This window comes from Halichondria panicea, chromosome 13 (assembly GCF_963675165.1).
Source record: "Halichondria panicea chromosome 13, odHalPani1.1, whole genome shotgun sequence".
In the NCBI taxonomy this organism is placed as follows: domain Eukaryota; kingdom Metazoa; phylum Porifera; class Demospongiae; order Suberitida; family Halichondriidae; genus Halichondria; species Halichondria panicea.
In genome coordinates, this window is record NC_087389.1 from 1,133,293 (window position 1) to 1,152,464 (window position 19,172).

The 19,172-nt window shown below is 44.3% G+C and overlaps 4 protein-coding genes across 5 annotated transcripts; 2 read left to right on the forward strand and 2 right to left on the reverse strand.

Annotated features, from left to right (window-relative positions):
• Positions 1-67: 67 nt before the first annotated feature.
• On the reverse strand, positions 68-14,501 carry LOC135346044 (low-density lipoprotein receptor-related protein 4-like). The gene is made up of 30 exons (XM_064543518.1): positions 14,268-14,501; positions 14,034-14,129; positions 13,455-13,577; positions 12,900-13,013; positions 12,486-12,605; positions 12,046-12,171; positions 11,334-11,462; positions 10,927-11,040; positions 10,192-10,467; positions 9,983-10,108; positions 9,518-9,745; positions 9,067-9,223; positions 8,239-8,786; positions 7,931-8,124; positions 7,042-7,247; positions 6,751-6,939; positions 6,354-6,556; positions 5,982-6,125; positions 5,384-5,777; positions 4,967-5,202; positions 4,467-4,661; positions 4,044-4,181; positions 3,329-3,538; positions 2,868-3,060; positions 2,184-2,593; positions 1,949-2,071; positions 1,624-1,801; positions 1,288-1,401; positions 1,044-1,122; positions 68-932 (listed from the first exon to the last, which is right to left on the reverse strand). The coding sequence occupies exons 1-30, from the start codon at positions 14,329-14,331 to the stop codon at positions 279-281; spliced, it is 6,081 nt and encodes a 2,026-aa protein (XP_064399588.1). The 5' UTR covers positions 14,332-14,501; the 3' UTR covers positions 68-278.
• Positions 14,502-14,649: 148 nt separating this feature from the next.
• LOC135346977 (uncharacterized) lies at positions 14,650-16,346 on the forward strand. Its single transcript, XM_064544756.1, has 4 exons — positions 14,650-14,798; positions 14,849-14,891; positions 14,953-15,154; positions 15,214-16,346. The coding sequence occupies exons 1-4, from the start codon at positions 14,671-14,673 to the stop codon at positions 16,344-16,346; spliced, it is 1,506 nt and encodes a 501-aa protein (XP_064400826.1). The 5' UTR covers positions 14,650-14,670.
• A 138-nt stretch (positions 16,347-16,484) lies between these two features.
• Positions 16,485-17,543, reverse strand: LOC135346978 (uncharacterized). The gene has a single exon (XM_064544757.1). It carries the CDS (start codon positions 17,541-17,543, stop codon positions 16,485-16,487), a length of 1,059 nt encoding a protein of 352 aa, XP_064400827.1.
• Positions 17,544-17,671: 128 nt separating this feature from the next.
• Positions 17,672-19,071, forward strand: LOC135346067 (protein lin-7 homolog C-like). Of its 2 annotated transcripts, XM_064543552.1 has the most exons (7): positions 17,672-17,799; positions 17,862-17,903; positions 17,953-18,035; positions 18,210-18,347; positions 18,432-18,526; positions 18,584-18,632; positions 18,768-19,071. In XM_064543552.1, the coding sequence occupies exons 1-7, from the start codon at positions 17,739-17,741 to the stop codon at positions 18,933-18,935; spliced, it is 636 nt and encodes a 211-aa protein (XP_064399622.1). In that variant the 5' UTR covers positions 17,672-17,738; the 3' UTR covers positions 18,936-19,071. The 2 variants fall into 2 exon arrangements, with proteins under 2 accessions (XP_064399622.1, XP_064399621.1); XM_064543551.1 differs by having other exon boundaries at positions 18,210-18,526.
• Positions 19,072-19,172: the final 101 nt, after the last annotated feature.

Sequence of the window (19,172 nt, forward strand, 5' to 3'; positions counted from 1 at the left end):
TAGTCAAGACTACAGTGCAATGTAATTCATCATGCTCATGCTAACCATCTTTCAGTTACTACAATGCTCAACTTTACGATAATAATAATACGATACAGGTATGTATACACGGGGAAAACATTGTGACACACAAAACTATAACTTTAAACATGTAACTCTATAATTATAATTATACGCATGAGGACACCACTGCTATATAACTATAGGACACGGGTATACGCAACATTGTAAAAATAAGAAAATGTTAACTGAGAATGAGAGTTATTGAGTGAAAGTTCTTAGCAGTTTGACACTGATTCAACTGACGCTGTTTCAGAGCTTGAGGGGGGAGGGGAAGGGGAGGAGTCACTGAGGGGTAGTTTGTTCTCAATCTCGGAAGGGACATCAGTAGACTCGGTCATATTGCTTGAATCGGAGCCTCTAACTTCGAGGGGGACAAAGGTGTTGATGACCTTAGGGAGGTATGATGGGCCCGTCTTCGAGTCAGCCGGGAGACCTTTTCTGGGCAGAGGTGGGGGCTCCACTTCGGGGGGGATGCTGGCATCAAAGCGGACAGTCTTAATTCTCTCTTTACTGGCCCTAGCGGTTGTCTGTTGCTTAGTGGAAGGAGCCAAGCTGGGGGGTGGTTTTCTGCGAGGGTGCTTGGGGGGCATGGGGGGAGAGGGAGACTCATCGGAATATACCTCTAGACGTGGTAGAGAATTTGAGGTGGGGGTTTTAGTAGGACACTTCTTGCGTTGAGGCTCGGGAATGATGAAAACAGCAGCAGGTTGGTCGACAAAGAGGTTTGCATTTGTGGGTGTGGGTGGTCGTCTGTGGGGGTCATTGTTATGTCTCTTAGGCAGGAGGTTGCCGATAATCTTCTTGGACTTAGCAGTATCGATGATGTTGGTTTCTCCATCAAGTTTTAAGAGAGAAACAGGTCCACCAACCTGTACACGGAAGAGAACATACATTAATGTTAATTGCTTGACATAAAAACTAAGAGTGCAGTGGTACAAAATTGGAAACAAAGACATGCATACACCACCTGTACTGCATACCTTTGACAGGCAATAGTTGGGGTTAGTTGCTTCCAATCTGGGGCAAGTTCTGGGAGGAGCCTTGTTCTTGCGTTTAAGGCTACAGATACAATTATTAGTACTTAGTACAGTAACCAGCGAGTCCAATACTTATACAATGCAGTACGCTCCTCTGAGTAACACACACACACACGCACACACTCACCCACCCACACCCACATGCACACACACACACACACACACATCCCGTGACACGCAGACTCACCACCTGATGACAATGCAGACGACGATAAAAGCCACAACCACCAAGAATAATATGAAAAATCCGAATAAGATCATGAACAACTCGCTGAGTGTGAGATTGCTAGCAGGAACAGGACTGTGTGTGTGTGTGTGTGTGTGTGGGGGGGGGGGGGGTGAACAATACTTGGGGGAACGACATCCTACATGTACATGTATCATAATTCACCAGAGGACAAAGAACCTCTCTATACTATTAAGAACATTCTTTTGACAACAATTGTATATACTTTCAACCTCTAGCTCTCAAAATGGCTGCTCTCAAAGGTACAGAGACATCACGATAATTGCTCATAATTACCTTGGAGTATTGGGTAGGGGCAGAGTGTACCCAAAGTTCTGTCCGATATTTAGTGGATCAGATCTAGCGGGAGGGGGGTCGGTCTTGTCACTAGAAGTGTGTGTGGTCTCAGTTGTGGTAGTGATGGGTGGTGTGGTAGGCGTGATAGGGGACCCTGGCGTAACAGAGGGAAGCCCAGCTGAAGGGGAGAGCACAAAGTTAAAAACTTATCTATATACAACATGGCTACATAACAACGAGTACGTGATAGGAAGAGGAGTGGCCGGGAAATAGTGCATGGGGGATAGTAGGGAGAGAGTGGGAGGTAGTTGGAAGATGAACTTACTGAACTCCGTGCAAGGGGTGACATCGTCTGGACAAGCACATGTCCTTAGTGTTCGATGATGAGGAAGACAAAGATAAGAACAGCCGCCATTTTCCACTGCACACGGCCCAGACAAACCAAGTTCTGTCAAAATAAAAAGATAACACAGTCAGTAACTTATGTATACACTCATACTACACTGTACATGTACAAGCATTTACCCCCCCCCCCCCACACACACACACAACACACACACCTCCGTTTCTTGGCTGTTGTGTACTGACGACGACTGGCTGCATGACAGTTGTGAGGGGGAAGTGCTGAATCAGCAGGTTACTGTGCTCATCACCCACTCTCATTCGGAACAGACCCTGGAGGTCCCAGTCGCTCCAAAACACAAACCCTCTGAAGAACGCAAGTCCGAATGGGAAGGAAATCAATGGGTTGCTACTTTGAATGATAGTCTCGCGTGATTTGCCATTGAAGTCACATGACTCGAGTGTAGCGGACTGCGCATCCACCCAGTAGAGTCTATCGTTCTCTCGGTCGACGGCTAGACCGTTCGGCCATTGTATGTCAGAGGAGATGAGGATTTGCCGATGACTGCCGTCCATTACACCTTTCTCAATCTTAGGAGTCTCCCCCCAGTCGGTCCAAAACATGAGCCTGCACAAAACAAGAAGACAGTTTTCGATAACGAAATCAAATTCACATTTGTTTTTTACGATTTAAGTTACAGCCACTCAATGTTGTACATCACATGTATTGTACATCCTAGAAACAGCCAGTTTTTGTGAGCATTGCAATTGTACTCCACTAGCTCTCTATACACACCATCTATATATACGCCATACATCCTCCTGTTCCATACAGTGTAACCAAGAGTACATAATGAACTCCTGGTGTAACATACTATACAATGATAGTGTCCACTCCTCACCCCTTTGCCGGGTGTAGAGCGATGGCCCGAGGCTTGTCAACATCATCCGTGTACAGCACCTTCTTGTAGCGGCCGTCTAGACTAGCCACCTCCACCGTTTTGCTCCCAGTGTCGGTCCAGTACACGTTACGGTTGATCCAATCGATTGCCACACCCTCTGACATATTCACACTTGTTATGAGGGGCCGTACATCTACAGGGAAAGAGGGAGGGGCACAGTAACAACGAGTCTTTTGCACACGTACATATTACAAGTAGAAGGAATCATTTGAACGAAAAAGGGGCCGTACATCTACAGAGAAGAGGGGAGGGGCACAGTAACAGCTGCACGCAGTGATACGGTCTTTTGCACACTTACATATTACAAGCGGAATCATTTGAATTAAAGAAAAAATCAGCTTAATAATTAATTGAATGTTTATTTTTAGTGGGTATGCCACACACAGCTGGGTGGGGCTTACCAGTTCCGTTGAGGTTGGCAGTGTAGATGGTGTGCAGGGAAATGTCCGAGTAGAGCATAATACCATCAGTAGGTGATGTCAGGAGGTAGTCCAATGAGAGCACATTCCTCAGTCCATCCACCAGCGTCACATCGTTGAAGTCCCCGTCGTTGTCAAGGGATACACGGCGGATTGAGTGGCGACCAGATATTAGAATGTACTCATCGGGAGCTGTGTGTGTGGGAGGAGGGAGAGGGATTATAATCACCACAGGATGATACCAGCTACCATATAAACGAAAGCACCGCGAGTGCTGATACCTCGCCTTTGCCTGCGCCAAAGCTTTATGGCAATGAAGCTACAGTGTACTATCATTAAATACACACATGCATGTACAGTACAATTATCAAAAGAGTGGTAAATGATGTGTTGCTAAAAAGGATGCTGAAAGTTTAGAGTTTCCAAGAAAACACGACTAGAAGCATATAGAAACTCTTACTTGCACTTTATTGATCTGAGCAGCTATAGCAGTCTACACACACACACACACACACACACACACACACTACCGTCGTATACGTCGCTTGCGCAAGGCATAAAAATGAATACACTTTCTTGCACATGAACAACTTACACTACTATAATGTATTTCAGAAGGTTTGCAGGTATAGAATACAACGTTTAGAACAGACGGTCATGTATATGATTAGAAATAAACCCATTCTATTGTACTCACAAGTCTTGCAGGTTGCTTCATCGTCTAAGAGGTTGATTCCAGTGGGGCAGACACAGGTGAAGACAGAGATGGCGACGTTGGTGAGACATATGTCAGAGCAACTCTGCCATTCACTGTCACAGCCATGGTCAAAGGACGCTGCAGAATAAAAAGAATACGACACAATCTTAATAGGCATACATACATGATTGTACATGTAGACAGATATGATATATAATAGCCAAATTAAATGGCCATAACTTTAGTTCCGTTGGTTCAATTTTCCCCGAAAATAGAAAATTATGACCCGTTACAAAATTGGGATTTGAGCATACCATCTGAACGGGCTCCTTCTAAGCTTTCAGAAAATTTGTATTTGGACTATTAGAACTCTAGTTACAGAGCCAACTCTAATTATAGACTGCTACGTACAGCTGGCCTCACCTTTCCTGTCCAGATCCACCTTGCTGACAAGAGTGATCCCAGAAAGAGATTCCACCCTGTCCAGTAACACCAGCTGCTCACTTCCGTCAACCTTGAGTGCACGGTTCACTGAATTTGCGGTGAAGTCCGTCCAATATATATGGTCACCTGACAGGGCAATACCAAATGGTGAGGCTGAGCTCTCCAGAGGGTACTCTGCAGGGGGGAGGGGATGTGCTCGATTGAAACAAAAGTTTATAAGATAACTACATGCATGTACAAACCTCAAGGAAAACACACTGTACAAGGTCAAGCACACACGCATGTACATCACCCACCGACACCCGCACACACGCATGCACATCACCCACCGACACCCGCACACGCGCACACACACACACACACACACACACACACACACACACACACACACACACACACACACACACACACACACACACACACACACACACACACACACACACACACACACACACACACACACACACACACACACACACCGACAATCACAGTCCGTCCAGTTCCGTCGTAGTGCGAGCTCTCAATTGTACCCTTGCTCGAGTCTGTCCAGTAAATCCTCGCCCCCACACCCGAGTAGTTGTCAACGGTGATGCTGCGAGGTTGCTCTAACCCCGTGGTGACTACAGAGCGTCGATTGCTCCCGTCCATCGTAGCTCTCTCTATCTGAGGAGGCACCTCCTTCGTGGGATCACCAGCAACCACCCAGAACATTAGACTGTGGGGAACGGGGGATCGGAGGGGGTGGTCTGATAATATAGTTCGATCGACTTATAATTAGTAGAAGCCTAACTGTTCTTGTAATAACACACATGCACACACGTACTGTAGAGGTAGGGCCTAAGGCTATAAAAAAGACAGCTACTATTATGAATGACTGTACCGGTAGTAGTACTTACTGCGACTTGAGGTCGATGGCTATCGATGTCACATGCTTCAACTTGTTGATCAAAATGTGCCGAATGCGTCTCTCCAGCTGGACCACCTCAATCCTGCCCAGCTGCGAGTCAGCCCAGTACAAGTTCCGTCCAATCCAATCCACAGCCAGTGACTCGGGCTTCAAGATGTCCTGGGTTATGAAGTCTTCTGGTTCACCGCCCTTCATTGACACTCTGAATATCTTAGACTCTACAGGATCACCCCAGTAATAGTAATCGGTTTGTATATCGACCACTGCCGTGGTTACGGCTCTAATGTTTTGTACAGGGAGGACCACGTTGGCTAGGTAGGCTGTTTCCAGGGAGATCTGTCTCAGCTGGTTGCCCGTGGCAAAGAGGAGGTAGTTATCAATATCTGCACAGCATGTGTGTGTGTGTGTGTGTGTGTGGGTGTGTGTGTGTGTGTGGTGTGTGTGTGTGTGTGTGTGTGTGTGTGTGTGTGTGTGTGTGTGTGTGTGTACGTGTGAAGACAGAGGATTCTTAAATACGATAAACAAATAGAAGGAGCCACTGTGCCAATAGTCTAAAGAATGGAAGCTAGAAGACCAACACAACTCACAAGGCTTGCAGGTGTGAGTGTCCCCTTCTATGAGTGAGTATCCCGTGGGACAAGTGCAGGAGGCCTCCACTCCACCCCCCTCAGTGGGCCTACTGAGACACAGGTGACTGCACCCACCATTGTCAGTTGCACACGGATGGGTATCTGAAGGGAGTCAATAGATGTCCAATCACAAACTGATGTAGTTTTATAACAGCATAATTATATATGCTGTGTTTAGATAAGTTTGTAAAGCCAAATTATTATGAGATTGCAACCATAAAATTTTATTTGCCAATGCATAGGCCTACAGTATCTGAAACTTTACACAATGCTTTTTTTGTGTGTGTGTTTTCATGGGCAAAAATAAAATACACGTATATAAATTCAAACCTAGTCTGGTCCTGTTCCTGTGGAAGACGTGAATGTCCATTGGTTGGTTGAGGTTGACAATGAGCTCTAGTCTCTGACCCCCTGTCAGCTTGTTGGCACGGTGAATAGAGCCGGTTGCCCAATCCGTCCAGTAGAGCCAGGGCCCGTGCAACGCCAGACCAAAGGGATGGTTGTAGGTGGAGTTGATGATGGACACTCGATTGCTGAGAGGGGGGGGAGAGGTGCAATCAAAATGTGTATTACACAATTTATTAGGGTTGCTTCAACAACAATGTAATTACTGTTGTGTGCTGAACAACTGTACAAAAGCTATGTTGTTATATTATATATGCTACTTGGAATTTTTAACTCAACGAGAAATAATTTAACTACACACTCCGCCCACAGGCACACCCACCTTCCATCAAAGTTGGAGTACTCAATGTAGCCAGATCCATCACACCAGTAGAGTCTCTCCAACTCGTAGTCAATGGCCAGTCCGTTGGGGTAGTCGAGGTTGTTGCTGACGATGGCTACCCTCCCACTGCCGTCGAGGTGGGCCCTCTCAATACGTGGGTACGATCCCCAGTCCGTCCAGAACATCAGTCTAGAGGTAGCAAAGAAGGGGAGAATGAGCATATAGAAAGCAAAAATTGCAACTACAATTGTAGAGATATTAAATAAAAATAAATTATAGCACCCTACCCACCCAGCTGTTGGGTGCACAATGATGTCCCTCGGCTTGCCCAGGTTGCCATGGACAACGATTGCCCTGTTTGACCCGTCAAACTCTGCCACCTCAATCCTGGATCTGTCAGAGTCGTCAGTCCAGTAGAGCTTGTTAGTGAGCCAGTCCACCGCCAGACCAGCTGGTGTCGCAATGTTGTTTACGAGGAGAACACGCTGGTTAGTACCCTGTAGAGGAAGGGAGGAGGGACATGATTCGTCAATAATAAAGTCATCTTTACTGTCTAAATGAAAGCACCGCAGGTGCTGATGCCTCGGTGGAGATGCCAAAGCTACATAACATAAAGCTACTAATAGCTTTTATACGCACATTATAAATTATCATGATGAACATTTTGCATTAATTATAATTTTGCTGCATGCAAAGAGTGGGTAATGATCGACCATGATTGTTGTTAAAAACGATCGATGCCAAAAGTTCAAGTCTAAAATTAATGGCTGCATCTTGCAGCTCTCTTCTCACTCTTGCAGCTACCAATAGCTAGCGTTCTAGTGCAGAGCTAACTACTAAGTAGAGTAGCAACACTCGGTGAACAAGTTTGGCTACGCACTCTTCTGAAAAGGCTGCAATGGCATTCCAAGTAAGCAATACTAGGCATAACTCGAGAACGAAGCTTTATTTTGCAAATCCACGAATTAAAACCCAAGAGAACATGACTAGACGCCTATAGAAACTCTTACTTGCCACTTTATTGATCCTTGAGCAGCTTTAGCGGCCTGACTACACACACACACACACAAACACACTATACCGTATAAACCTCGCTTGCGCATGCGCACCGAGGCATAATTACAAGTAATTTGCATGTATTTAACTGTATCTCTATCATAGTAACCACGCACGCACTTACATCAAGCCTTGACACACTAATGGTGTCTAGAAATATGTCAGTCCAGAACAGCTGGTCCGTTCGGTCGTCCCAGTCCAGAGCCATGGAACTCGACATGTTGACCAAGGGCAGAATTACATCCGCCGGCACATCCGTATCCAAGGAAAACCGACGGATATCAGTGCGATGAGCAAACAAGATGAATGAATTCAAAGCTGCAGGCAATAAAAACAAAGAAAAGCCTATTATTTTGGTAAAAAAGTGTATTTTGTGCTTGGCAACAAATTTAATGCACTGGTAAAGGATCATTACACACACAAACAGCTCACGTTTGCAATTTTTCCCATCACTGTCCAGTTGAATCCCAGTAGGACATGCACACGAGTAGCCCTCAGGGGCAAAGGCACTCAGCAGACACAGAAACTGACACCCTCCATTATCCTGGGCACAGGGATTGGGCGTCCTTTGTTGCCTGAGGGGGTGAACAATGCGAAGATCCATCGGTCGAAAGAGGTTGGTCTCAATTTCTGTCACATTGTCGTTGAGCTGCTGAACATGACGGCCCACCCCCTTGTCTGTTGAGAAGATAGAGCGGGTTTCCCACTCACTCCAGTACAACTTGTTCTCAAAGAGAGTGATTGCAAACGAGTGTCTCACACTTTCCAACAGAACTGGGCGTCGATTCGACCCATCGTAGAAAGAGCTCTCGATGATTCGTAGTTTAGCGTCGGCCCAGTACAAGGACTTAGTGACGTAATCAACTGTGAGACCGTTGGGCCAGATAATGTGGATAGAATGGAGGACTGTCCGGTTGTGGCCATCCATTGATGAACGCTCTATCTTAGGCTGCACCCCCCAGTCTGTCCAAAACAGCAAACTGAGAGGAAAAATGATGTGAAATTAAAAAGCACGACAGATTAAAACACCAAGCCACATAAAATATTGGCTTCATGCCTTCTGTACCACGTACTTCAGAGAGTTGTACTCGTGGCCATAATGCAATAGTTAAATAGCAAAAGGTCAAATTTCTGCTGATTCGGCTCATTTGCAAAGGTTTTTCACCAGCAAAATATAATACGGTACACACTCCATAAGTATAATATGTAGAGATGAGAACACAAACCAGAGACGAACTATTAAGACCCCTCCCCCCTTACCCCACTTCAGGGTCCACCACGATGGCCCTAGGTTCACTGAGTTCTGTGGAGAAGAGGACAGTTCGGTTGCTACCATCAATGTGAGCTGTCTCAATGCGTTGCGTGCCAGAGTCAGTCCAGTAGAGCTTGTCATTCACCCAGTCCACTGCCAGACCACCTGCACGTCATGTGACAAGCAAGTGAGCACACGGCACAACATACATTCAATTCATACATGCATGTAGTTATGTGCAACACTACAGCGTATTCCACAGTGGATCTGCATACACTCTCCACGGCTACACAGTACAGACAAGCAAGTGAGCACAGCTAGAATACGACATAAGCGGCAACAATATCTTTTACATGCCTGTATTGTAGCTCCACTACATTACTGAATCAGCTTAATTATTATTATTCTACAATGGATCTGCATACAATCTCCACGGCTACACTCCCCCTGCAAGCACACCTGGGCTGTCCAGGTCCTGATGAATGATGGTGGTGATGTGCTTTCCCTCCAGTGTGGACCTTTTAATCACGTCCAGAGATATGTCCGTCCAATACAGGTAGCCATAGCGATAGTGGTAGTCAAGGGCAATGCAATTGTGCAAGTTTTTGATGAGGATCGAAGAGCCGTCTCCGTGGAGATGGAGTGATCGTATGTCCTCGTGGTTAGCTAGGATCAGCTGGGCATTGCCTGTACAGTGTACCAAATCATACCATAATTATTGTTATTATAGCTTCAACATAACTTATAGTGATCAATTGGTAAAAAGCATATCAAATCAAAGCATCAAAGCATACGGTGGTTTGCACAAGGCATACCAAAAGATGTTTTCATAAACTCTTAGGCGAGATTAAAAAAAAGATGGTTAGATCAAATTATCAACAGTCTAAGATCCACCGTTATGTAAAGGTAATTGTATCCCCTCACCAATGGTGGCCTTACATCCCCTGGTGGGGTGGGGGACGTAGCCCTCCGCACATGAACAGTTGAAGCCACCATCCATGTTGGTACAGTAATGGCTACACTGGAACGGGTACTGGCACTCATCAATGTCTGTATCAGGTCACATGAGCATCACATGACTTGCATAGAAACGCGACCATGTACAGTTAATATGCTAGCAGTACAGTACTCACCATAACATGATCTCCCATCAGAGCCGAGCTGGTATCCATATTGACACGTACAGATCACATGACCTCCCGGCTGATCGTGACAGAAATGCTCACAGCTAGCATTATCAGAGCCACAAGAACCGAACGTACTAGTCTGGGAACACCAACTGGAGAGCTCATCCGTTCCATCGTTGCAATGCTCAGCGCCATCGCACACTTGCTCCACGCTGATACACTGTTGACCATCCCGACACGAGTACTGACTGTCTTGACATTGAAGCCTTGGAGGGGGGTAGGCTGTGTGTGTGGTGTGTGTGTATGTGTGTGTGTGGGGTGTGTGTTTGTGTGAGTGGGTGTGTGGAGGGTGGTGTGTGGTGTGTGTGTGGGTGATGTGTGTGTTTGGAATGGGGTTAGGGTATTTGTGTGTGTGTGTGGGTGTGAGGTCTGAGGTATAAGTATCCATATTGCTGGGATATACGAGCTGCAACTGAAGTGGTTGCAATGCTAGCCATAATGCTGACCACAGACCGCATAGGAACCGCAAACGAACACAAGAGAACACGCTCGAAGGCTTCTAATTCAATAGGCCAATTAAAATAAACTTTGCAAACAGATGTGCATAATTAGTGCATGGACAGGCTTCTGGCAAATCATGTCAGCACTTGCACACATAATTATATGACACTTTGCACAAATTACGCCACAAAATTCTTTCTAAGTACGAACACTGGATTGTGATTTTGGGGATAGACTTACGACAGACAAACTCATCGGATCCATCTAGACAATCAATCACCCCATCACACTTGCTCGTCACGTTAGCACAGCCGCCAGTGGTGCACTCAAACTGGTAGTATGTGCACACACCCTCTGTGGGAAGGGACAAGGGTCTGACTCACCATGACACACACACAACACTGCTGTAAAATGCCTGCATGCAAATTCCAATTTTAAGCCTCAATCTAGATAAGGACAGGCACTATAATTACCTTACAATAGTCAAATAGATGTTTAAGATTAGCAAAAGCCTCAGAACTGGTTAGACAAAGAATATGCTTTTAAAGTAATAAACACATAGCTACAATGTCATGTCATACTGACACGACACAGAGAGGTACACGTGTATGCTTTGCCTAGAAATATACAGGAAACAAAAAACTCACCACAACCGGTTTCGTCAGAGTTGTCTCCGCAGTCGTTCTCACCGTCACACAGCCAGTCACGTGTGATGCAGCCAGCAGTCGAGTCGGCACATTGGAACTCATAGTCACGACATACCGTACCACCATTGGCTGTGTGTGTGTGTGTGTGTGTGTGTGTGTGTGGGTGTGTGCGTGGGTGTGTGTGTGTGTGTGTGTGGGTGTGTGGGGGAGTATTGAATGGAGGGCGAGATTAGTTAATTTATTTAGAGGCAACCATACACAGTGCAGCATAATTAGGATCAACAACCACAGCTATGTACAGGTGTATAGTGTCAGGGAGCTCCACCAACAGCGCACTTCCTGTAGAGCAATTCCTACTATTTACCCCAGAACACTATCAAGGGGACCTAATGATCTCACCAGAGCGAGCTGAGAGGAAGCCAAAGCACAGACTAAACAACTAAAACCACTAAACCTCAAAATGTAGTCACTGGGTAATTAGCCTCTAAACAATTAGCACTATCAGCAGTACATACATGAAAGATACACTTTATGTACTCCTGGCACTAATGCACAGCACTAGTGGTCCAGCTAGTATTACCTACTAACAGGGAGCCATAGATGTTAAAATTAGTACCTACAGGATGATATCAATACCATGTTCATTATAACACGACAAGGAGACGGCTATTAATTAAGTATCAGGACCACTGACCCCTCCCCCTCCACTTACGACAGTCGTCCTCATCGGAAGAGTCAGCCGGGCAGTCGACAGAATTGTCACACAACAGGTTGACATTGATGCAACCGATTGTCGTGCAGTTAAAGAAACCAAAGCCACAAGGGAACTCAGTAGTAGCTGCAAAAGTGACAAGCAGCTCATACATGTACATACAACCTCTTGCAAAATATAATTATTTGCCCATTCTCTCAATGGGGGTTACTTTATCATAAGCATAATCGTGCACCTTTCACAATGGAGCTTTTCCTGTCAAGCTGTCATTAAGAAGCCATACACACAATCACTCAGTGTGTTTGTGGAATGAGCATTCGTATACCGTATACAGTAAACGAATGCTCAGATTATCAGTGCTGTATACAGCAAAATGAATGCTCAGATTATCAGTGCTGTATACAGTAACCAATGCACAGTTCACAAACACACTGACTCACAAACACAGTCCATTTCGTCCGAGCCGTCCGAACAGTCAGGCTCAGAGTCACATTGCCAGTTGCTAGGGATACACTCTCCCTCAGTCTCACATGTAAACTGACTCTCAGTGCAGCCAACAGCTACAGGTGGTGGTGTGTAGATTGTTAGGATACGAAGCAGACAGGTTTCTAACCACAGCCTGAAGCCAGCTCTGGCTCTCACAGTATCGGCTTACTATGTATCACTAAGCACAAGCATTAACTAAGCATATACAAGGTTTCTAGAACTTAATATTGACAACGAGGGCACCAAGTGGCGAGGACACTATAATAAAGCAATCATCAACATACAGTACAGTTCTATTGCTTTGGAGACATACACAGGAGACATACACACACAGGAGAGTGAGGGTAGCTAGGGCCCTACACACTTACTGCAGTTATTCTCGTCCGAGTTGTCAGTGCAATCGTTGTCACCATCACACACAAACGCTGCTCGCACACAAAAACCACTATCACAGCGAAACTGCCACGAAGTACAGGGAACAACTGCAGGGAAGGTAAGGCGTGTATAAACACATAGAAATAAAACACATAATTTATATATAATTATAACCTCTAAGAATGTCTATCCGAAATATCATCATGTCAATAGTTTGTGTTGCTAATCACTGGTGTCCAATAGCCACAAAACAAGATGTGAGACATTGATAGACAAGTGCCATGGCAACGATCGAGGCACATTCTCCTCAGAAACTTATCAAAGAAATAAAACATTTGGCTAGGACTTACATTAAAAGCGATTAATTAATATTTTGGCAAAAAGTTTACAAAAAAATTTTGTTGGAATTACAATAGTAAGGGTATAGATTGCATCTTCTCAGAGACTAAGTTATCGCCAATAAAAACACATTCCTAGTATATTTTTGTATTTTACACGAACTAAAGTATTTACAGAATAACAATATATTATTGTCAAACTGAACTGACGTGCAGAGGTATCCACACAGCTCCTCTCATCCGAGCCATCAGAGCAGTCAACATTCCCGTCGCAGTACCACCTGTCCTCTATACAGTCTCCGTTTAGACACTCAAACTGATTTCGGCTACAAGCTGCAGTACACACACACACAGTGAAATAAGGTACACAGAATACAAACCATGGTATACTCAACTCCAACACACAGACATGCCCAACACACAGACATGCTTCTATTTCTTTGTGGCCTGCAAGTCAGTTAGTGTCTAATCCCAATAGCAAGGCTACAGTCTCAATCAAAGCATAATAATTCTTTGTGCATAGTTTCACAGAAATAGGAACCACAAGAAGGGTGCATGTGGAGACAGGAGACAAGAGTAGAGTAACTTTTGGAGAAGAGGAAATTTTAGCCACAATAATAGTGGAAAATACCATATTCCTGCTCCAGCTGGAGTATTCACCCTAAACTGGCTAACTGGACAACTTTGCACTGCATGCCAAGTGCTAATTGATGCAAAACAAGATGTCCAATACCACTAATAATTATTAAATGAAAGTCACAATAGAACAAAGTAAACTGAATAACTTACTGCAGCGACTCTCATCTGTTTCATCGGCACAGTCGGGTTCACCATTACAGAGCCACTCAAATGGTAGTGCTTCACCAGAATCACACAGAAAAAATGCTACAAGTAATATTAATCATATCAAACTTTGATGCAAGATAATTATATAATTATGAGAATGAACGGGATATACGCATATTATATGAGCTACGTAACGTTGTAGAGTATTGCAGTGTATAGCCATAGCATTGTACTTACAAGTAGATGCAGATGCCCTCTGCTGCAGTGTGAGCAGAAAGGCGACTAGGAGGAAGAGCTTCATGGGAACTCTCTCAGCAATATGCACGCCCAGAACGGATTAATTTGGGTGTTCACCAAGTACCTGAAGACTGGTCAGCAACCTTCAATAAGAACACAGCTCATACAGGTCCTATCTTCTTGCTTGTTTTTAGTACTACTAGAGCGAGTGGGCCGGCTAGATTGCAGAGGCCACATGGGAGACCGGAAATAATCTATGAGCTCATACTACGTCACTTAGACCTGTTTCTCTTTCTTACCTCCGTCATCCTCATTACTGACTGCGCATGCGCCAGAGTGAGGAGAGCCTCCAGCGAGATGCAGCAACTTTCAAACGCAACTCTCGTTTGTTCAATTCTCCATTATGGCGTCGAATTTCCCTGTGACAAGGAGCCCAAAGCCAAGTTGCTCTTATCATTGCATGATTGGAATGGCTCTGTTAGCAAGTCCAAGCGGAAAGTTACCAGTAAACGAAATCTACAAGTACATCCTGTACGTTGTGATTTAGCTCAACATGCACTAGTCATTTTTTATTCCTATAGAAGCAGATTTCCTTACTTCAAAACTGCAGCCGATAACTGGAAAGTGAGTAGATCTAATCTTAGATCTCAATTATTAAACATTATACACATTTCTGATGTCTCAGAATTCTGTGCGTCACTGTCTCTCCCTGGGGCAATGTTTCCACAAAGTGACACATCCAGGAACGTTTCACTTCAAAAAGGGTTTCCATTGGCAGGTGGTTCCTCACAAACATAGCGTTGTGTATCAAGAGATTTTCAAATACTTAGCAACAACTGGACAAAAAGCAGAAAACTATGGTATATCTACCTCTACCCTCGGAGCAGGTATATAACTTATAAAAATAAAGTCACAAAGCAAGCGTAATTTTCCTCTCTATTTACAGGATTACAAGTTCAACCAATGCCACCTCCATGTTCAAGTAGTGGACTTTCACCTGGTCCTCTATTATCCCCTTTACAAATGAAGCCCAACATTCCCGATATGTCCAATGCTGTGGAAATCCAACTAAACCAATCGGATTTGGAATCTCTACATATGCTCGGACAAACAACCAATTTAAGCCTCTCTCCCTTCGACTACAACCTGCTCATGAATCCTAATATGCAACAAGAGCTTCAGAAGCTTGTCACGATATTAGGATTCTCAAATGTGCCACCCCAGCAGAATCCAAGACAACCAAAAATTTCTAGCAACATCGTTGATTCATTCACAACACCTCCAAGGCAAATTATTTCGACTGCCAGAACGCCAGTTACTTCTTTGTGCTCTGCTGTAAATGACTGTTTAAAAATTACGTCATCAACACCGCCAAGCTATATTTCTACAGCTAGCAGTCGCACAACTCCAAGTACATCTGTCCCCCCTGTAGTTCCATCTACTCCAGGTATCAGTACGAATTTTAATACTAAAGGGGTTGTGATTAGACCTATTTCAAGAGACGAATTGAATACAGGCATTGAGTATTGCTTGAACAGCCCCCCTGCATTTATTACGCGTTATCCCAGTACTATTGAATTAGTACAGAGTGATGTTGTGACAGAGGAGGATGAAGAACAAATCTACCCTTTTATAAATGAGAGTTGTGGAGAAGATGGAGACATTTCTCTGAGTCAGCTCAATGGCATCGATCATGAAGACTCAGAAGAACCACTGATGTTCTTAAACAAGAGCAGGTCTGGAAGCCATCACTCTTTTTCCATTGACCCAGTCAATGGTGATTGGAATTGTTGGGGAGAGCCTGATTACATTGATCGTATAAATACACTTGTAAACTCTACATTTACAAAAGATGAGGCAGCAGTACTGAGCAAACCACTTGACAACATCTATAAGAACAGCCGTAAGTCTGGCGAGCGAGCTGTTCAAAAAAGGAAGGCTGAAAATTGTGGTAAACAGACAAAAAGAAATACTGTTGGATCAAAGGTGAAGAAGCAGCTATCCAAACCCTTGATCGTCTCAATTCCATTTTTGAAGCTACTAACAAGCAGACAAGCAAAGAAGTATTGTCAAAGCTAACTATAACGGAACACTACATGTATACCATTTTCTTTTTCTTGACAATTTTTTTAATTAATTTGTTTTTTATTGTCATAAATGTTATTGTACATGTGAAATTACATGATGCGATGCAATAGTGATGTAAACATTCTAGAGCTATTTTCGTGGTCTTAATTGTCTCTTGGGGATTGGTGATGGAATCTTTTTTTTATCGGATTCGACTGATAGAGAAGGAGCAGTAGGTTGCGGAGCATTTGCAGTGGCATCGTCATCTAATGAGGTATTTTCCTTATTGGATTTGACTGATATGTTAGAAGGAACATCAGGTTGCATGATATTTGCAGTGGCACCATCTAATGAGGTGTCCAGTAGTTTAAGCATCTCCTCGACATCGAGTACATCCAATGATGACAGAGGTGGCCATGGATCATTACTATCAGTAGTGATTGAGTACAGAGTATCCTCCCAGTTGTCAGTAGGTTTTTTGGGCTTCCTTTTGTTTGTTGTAGTGGTATCTTGTTTGTCTCTGTTGGCTATGGGACAAGCTTCCAATGATTTGCTTGTGGTTGGTTTTGAGATGTCCTCCAGAAAATTATTACCGTCACAGAACATAATATTATCACTGTCACTATTTTCCAGAGAGTAGATGCACTTGCTTGCCATTCCAGTATCAGAAAGCTTTTCCAGATCAAATACGGTTCTTCCGATATCTTTGATAGTAAGTTTGCTCAAATGTTCCATAATCCTGCTTGATTGAAGGAGGTTAACAGTGCCCCCACAATGATAGCAGTATATGTTTTCACCCCACGGTAAATGAGGGTTCTTTACTGGAGTGTACACAGTGGAGCTCATTATTGGAGGAGGATTTTTGAGCAGTGGAGATACTGGAGTGGTGAATGATTGCGATAAGCTCCTTCTACAGTAGCCCTTGGGACGATATTTCGGTGTGGTTTTAGGTGTTGGTGGAGTTCGGAAGAGATTGCTCTGTGGGGTTTTGGGGGAAGAGTTAGCTCGAGCATATTTTGGCAAAATAAGACTAGGAGTTATTTGTTTTGCAACTTTAATTCCTCCTTGCAGCTTTGTGTTTGGTGTTCGAGGCATCCACATATTATGGTGATCAACATTTCGTCTCTGATCCCCATCACAGTCAGAACCAGATCTGATACTATGTTGATCAACAGTCTTTCCTCCTGTGGCTTGCTTGACATTGTCCATTATCTGGGTAGCTTTAAAATCTCAATGCAAACTTAACTTCTTGAAATTGTTGCCATGCAATGCAATGCAATGCGCGCAACGTTGCGCAAGCCTCTATCAAAGTCGCCCTCGTTTACCAGAGCAAAGCCCACGCCCACATTCATCACATTCCAGTACACCCACTAGACAAACAACACAGAGAATATCAAGCAAAGAATGGCGTCCCTAACCGTGGCTAGTCCCTCAAGAGGCAAGAAACCTCTCACCATCGATGGTGGTAAGCTAAATCTATCCTTGAACTAATCTACCTAGGTCTCAAATCATATTTTGTTTGTGTAGACATCAAAAGAATACTGGAGCTGTTGGATTTCCTACGTGACAGTAAGTTGTCTCAATAAGATTTACATTCATCAACTATGCCCAATCTCAGAGGATGACATCACTGTTCCAAGAGAGCAGATGGCGCAACTGAAAGAAGTTCTTGAGTCATCTTTCTTCTGCTCTGTCAAAGAGGTACGTATGTTGGGGCGAGATAAGTATAGCGCCACACCCTACTTTAGGTATCTCACAGTATACAGTGAAATACTCACACATCATGTGGCCTTTTACGAGCATCACTCCCCCAGTATTAACACAACTCTAAAGGTAAACTTGCTCGCTAGTAATCCATATTCTACCACCTCACAGGTGTACGAGCATGTGTACAACACAGTAGACGAGGAGGGAAGTGTGAGCGGTAAGGCCACTGCCACAGCCAAGGCCACCATTGCCGCCTTTGCTGCCAGTGAAGGGCAGGGACATCCAAGGATTGTGGAACTCGAGAAGGTAATAACACACACACACATACACACATACATAAAAGCCAATAATTGTGTGTATTTTGTTAGGACTGTTTATTTGAATTCACAGACGGATGAGGGTTTTGGATTCAATGTAATGGGGGGTAGTGGTCAGAAATGCCCCATTTACATCTCACGCGTCATTCCAGGTGGCTATAGTGACAGGTGAGTCAAGTTACCCTCAATGCTGTGACTCCATTACATATGCCCCCTCCCCCTCAGACATGGTGGGATCAGACGTGGAGACCAACTTCTCTCAGTCAATGGAGTGGTGAGTGCAAGCATTTGTTTAAATGTTAACAGTGTGGCGTAGCTCAAGGCAAAGAATTTGTGTGTTATATTATACTGTGTGAATGTATGTGCATTTTTCACTTGTATTATGTGCAACTCTTTTTCCCTCCTACAGAATCTGGAAGAGGCCACTCACGAGACGGCCATTGATGTGCTCAAGGCGACTGAGGGAGCGGTGAAACTGGTCGTGAAATACTCACCCAAGATCCTCGAAGAAATGGAGTTCAGATTCGAGCATACCAAGTCGTTCCGCAGAGGAGGTCGACACTCCACAAGACACTAGCTAGAATGATGACTAGGACAACAATCTACATGTAGCCTTAACTTTTTATCCACTCTGTACATGCTGCGATTATGGATTTTTGATATTAAATAATTATGGATTTTTGCTGTTAAATGATTATGGATTTTTGCTATTACATGTAAATGATAATAAACTAATGTTGACATAGCCTCGATCCCAGGCCTGGCCTCCTGAAGAGAGGCTGTGGAGGAGGCTATTCAGGAGGCTGTGGAGGAG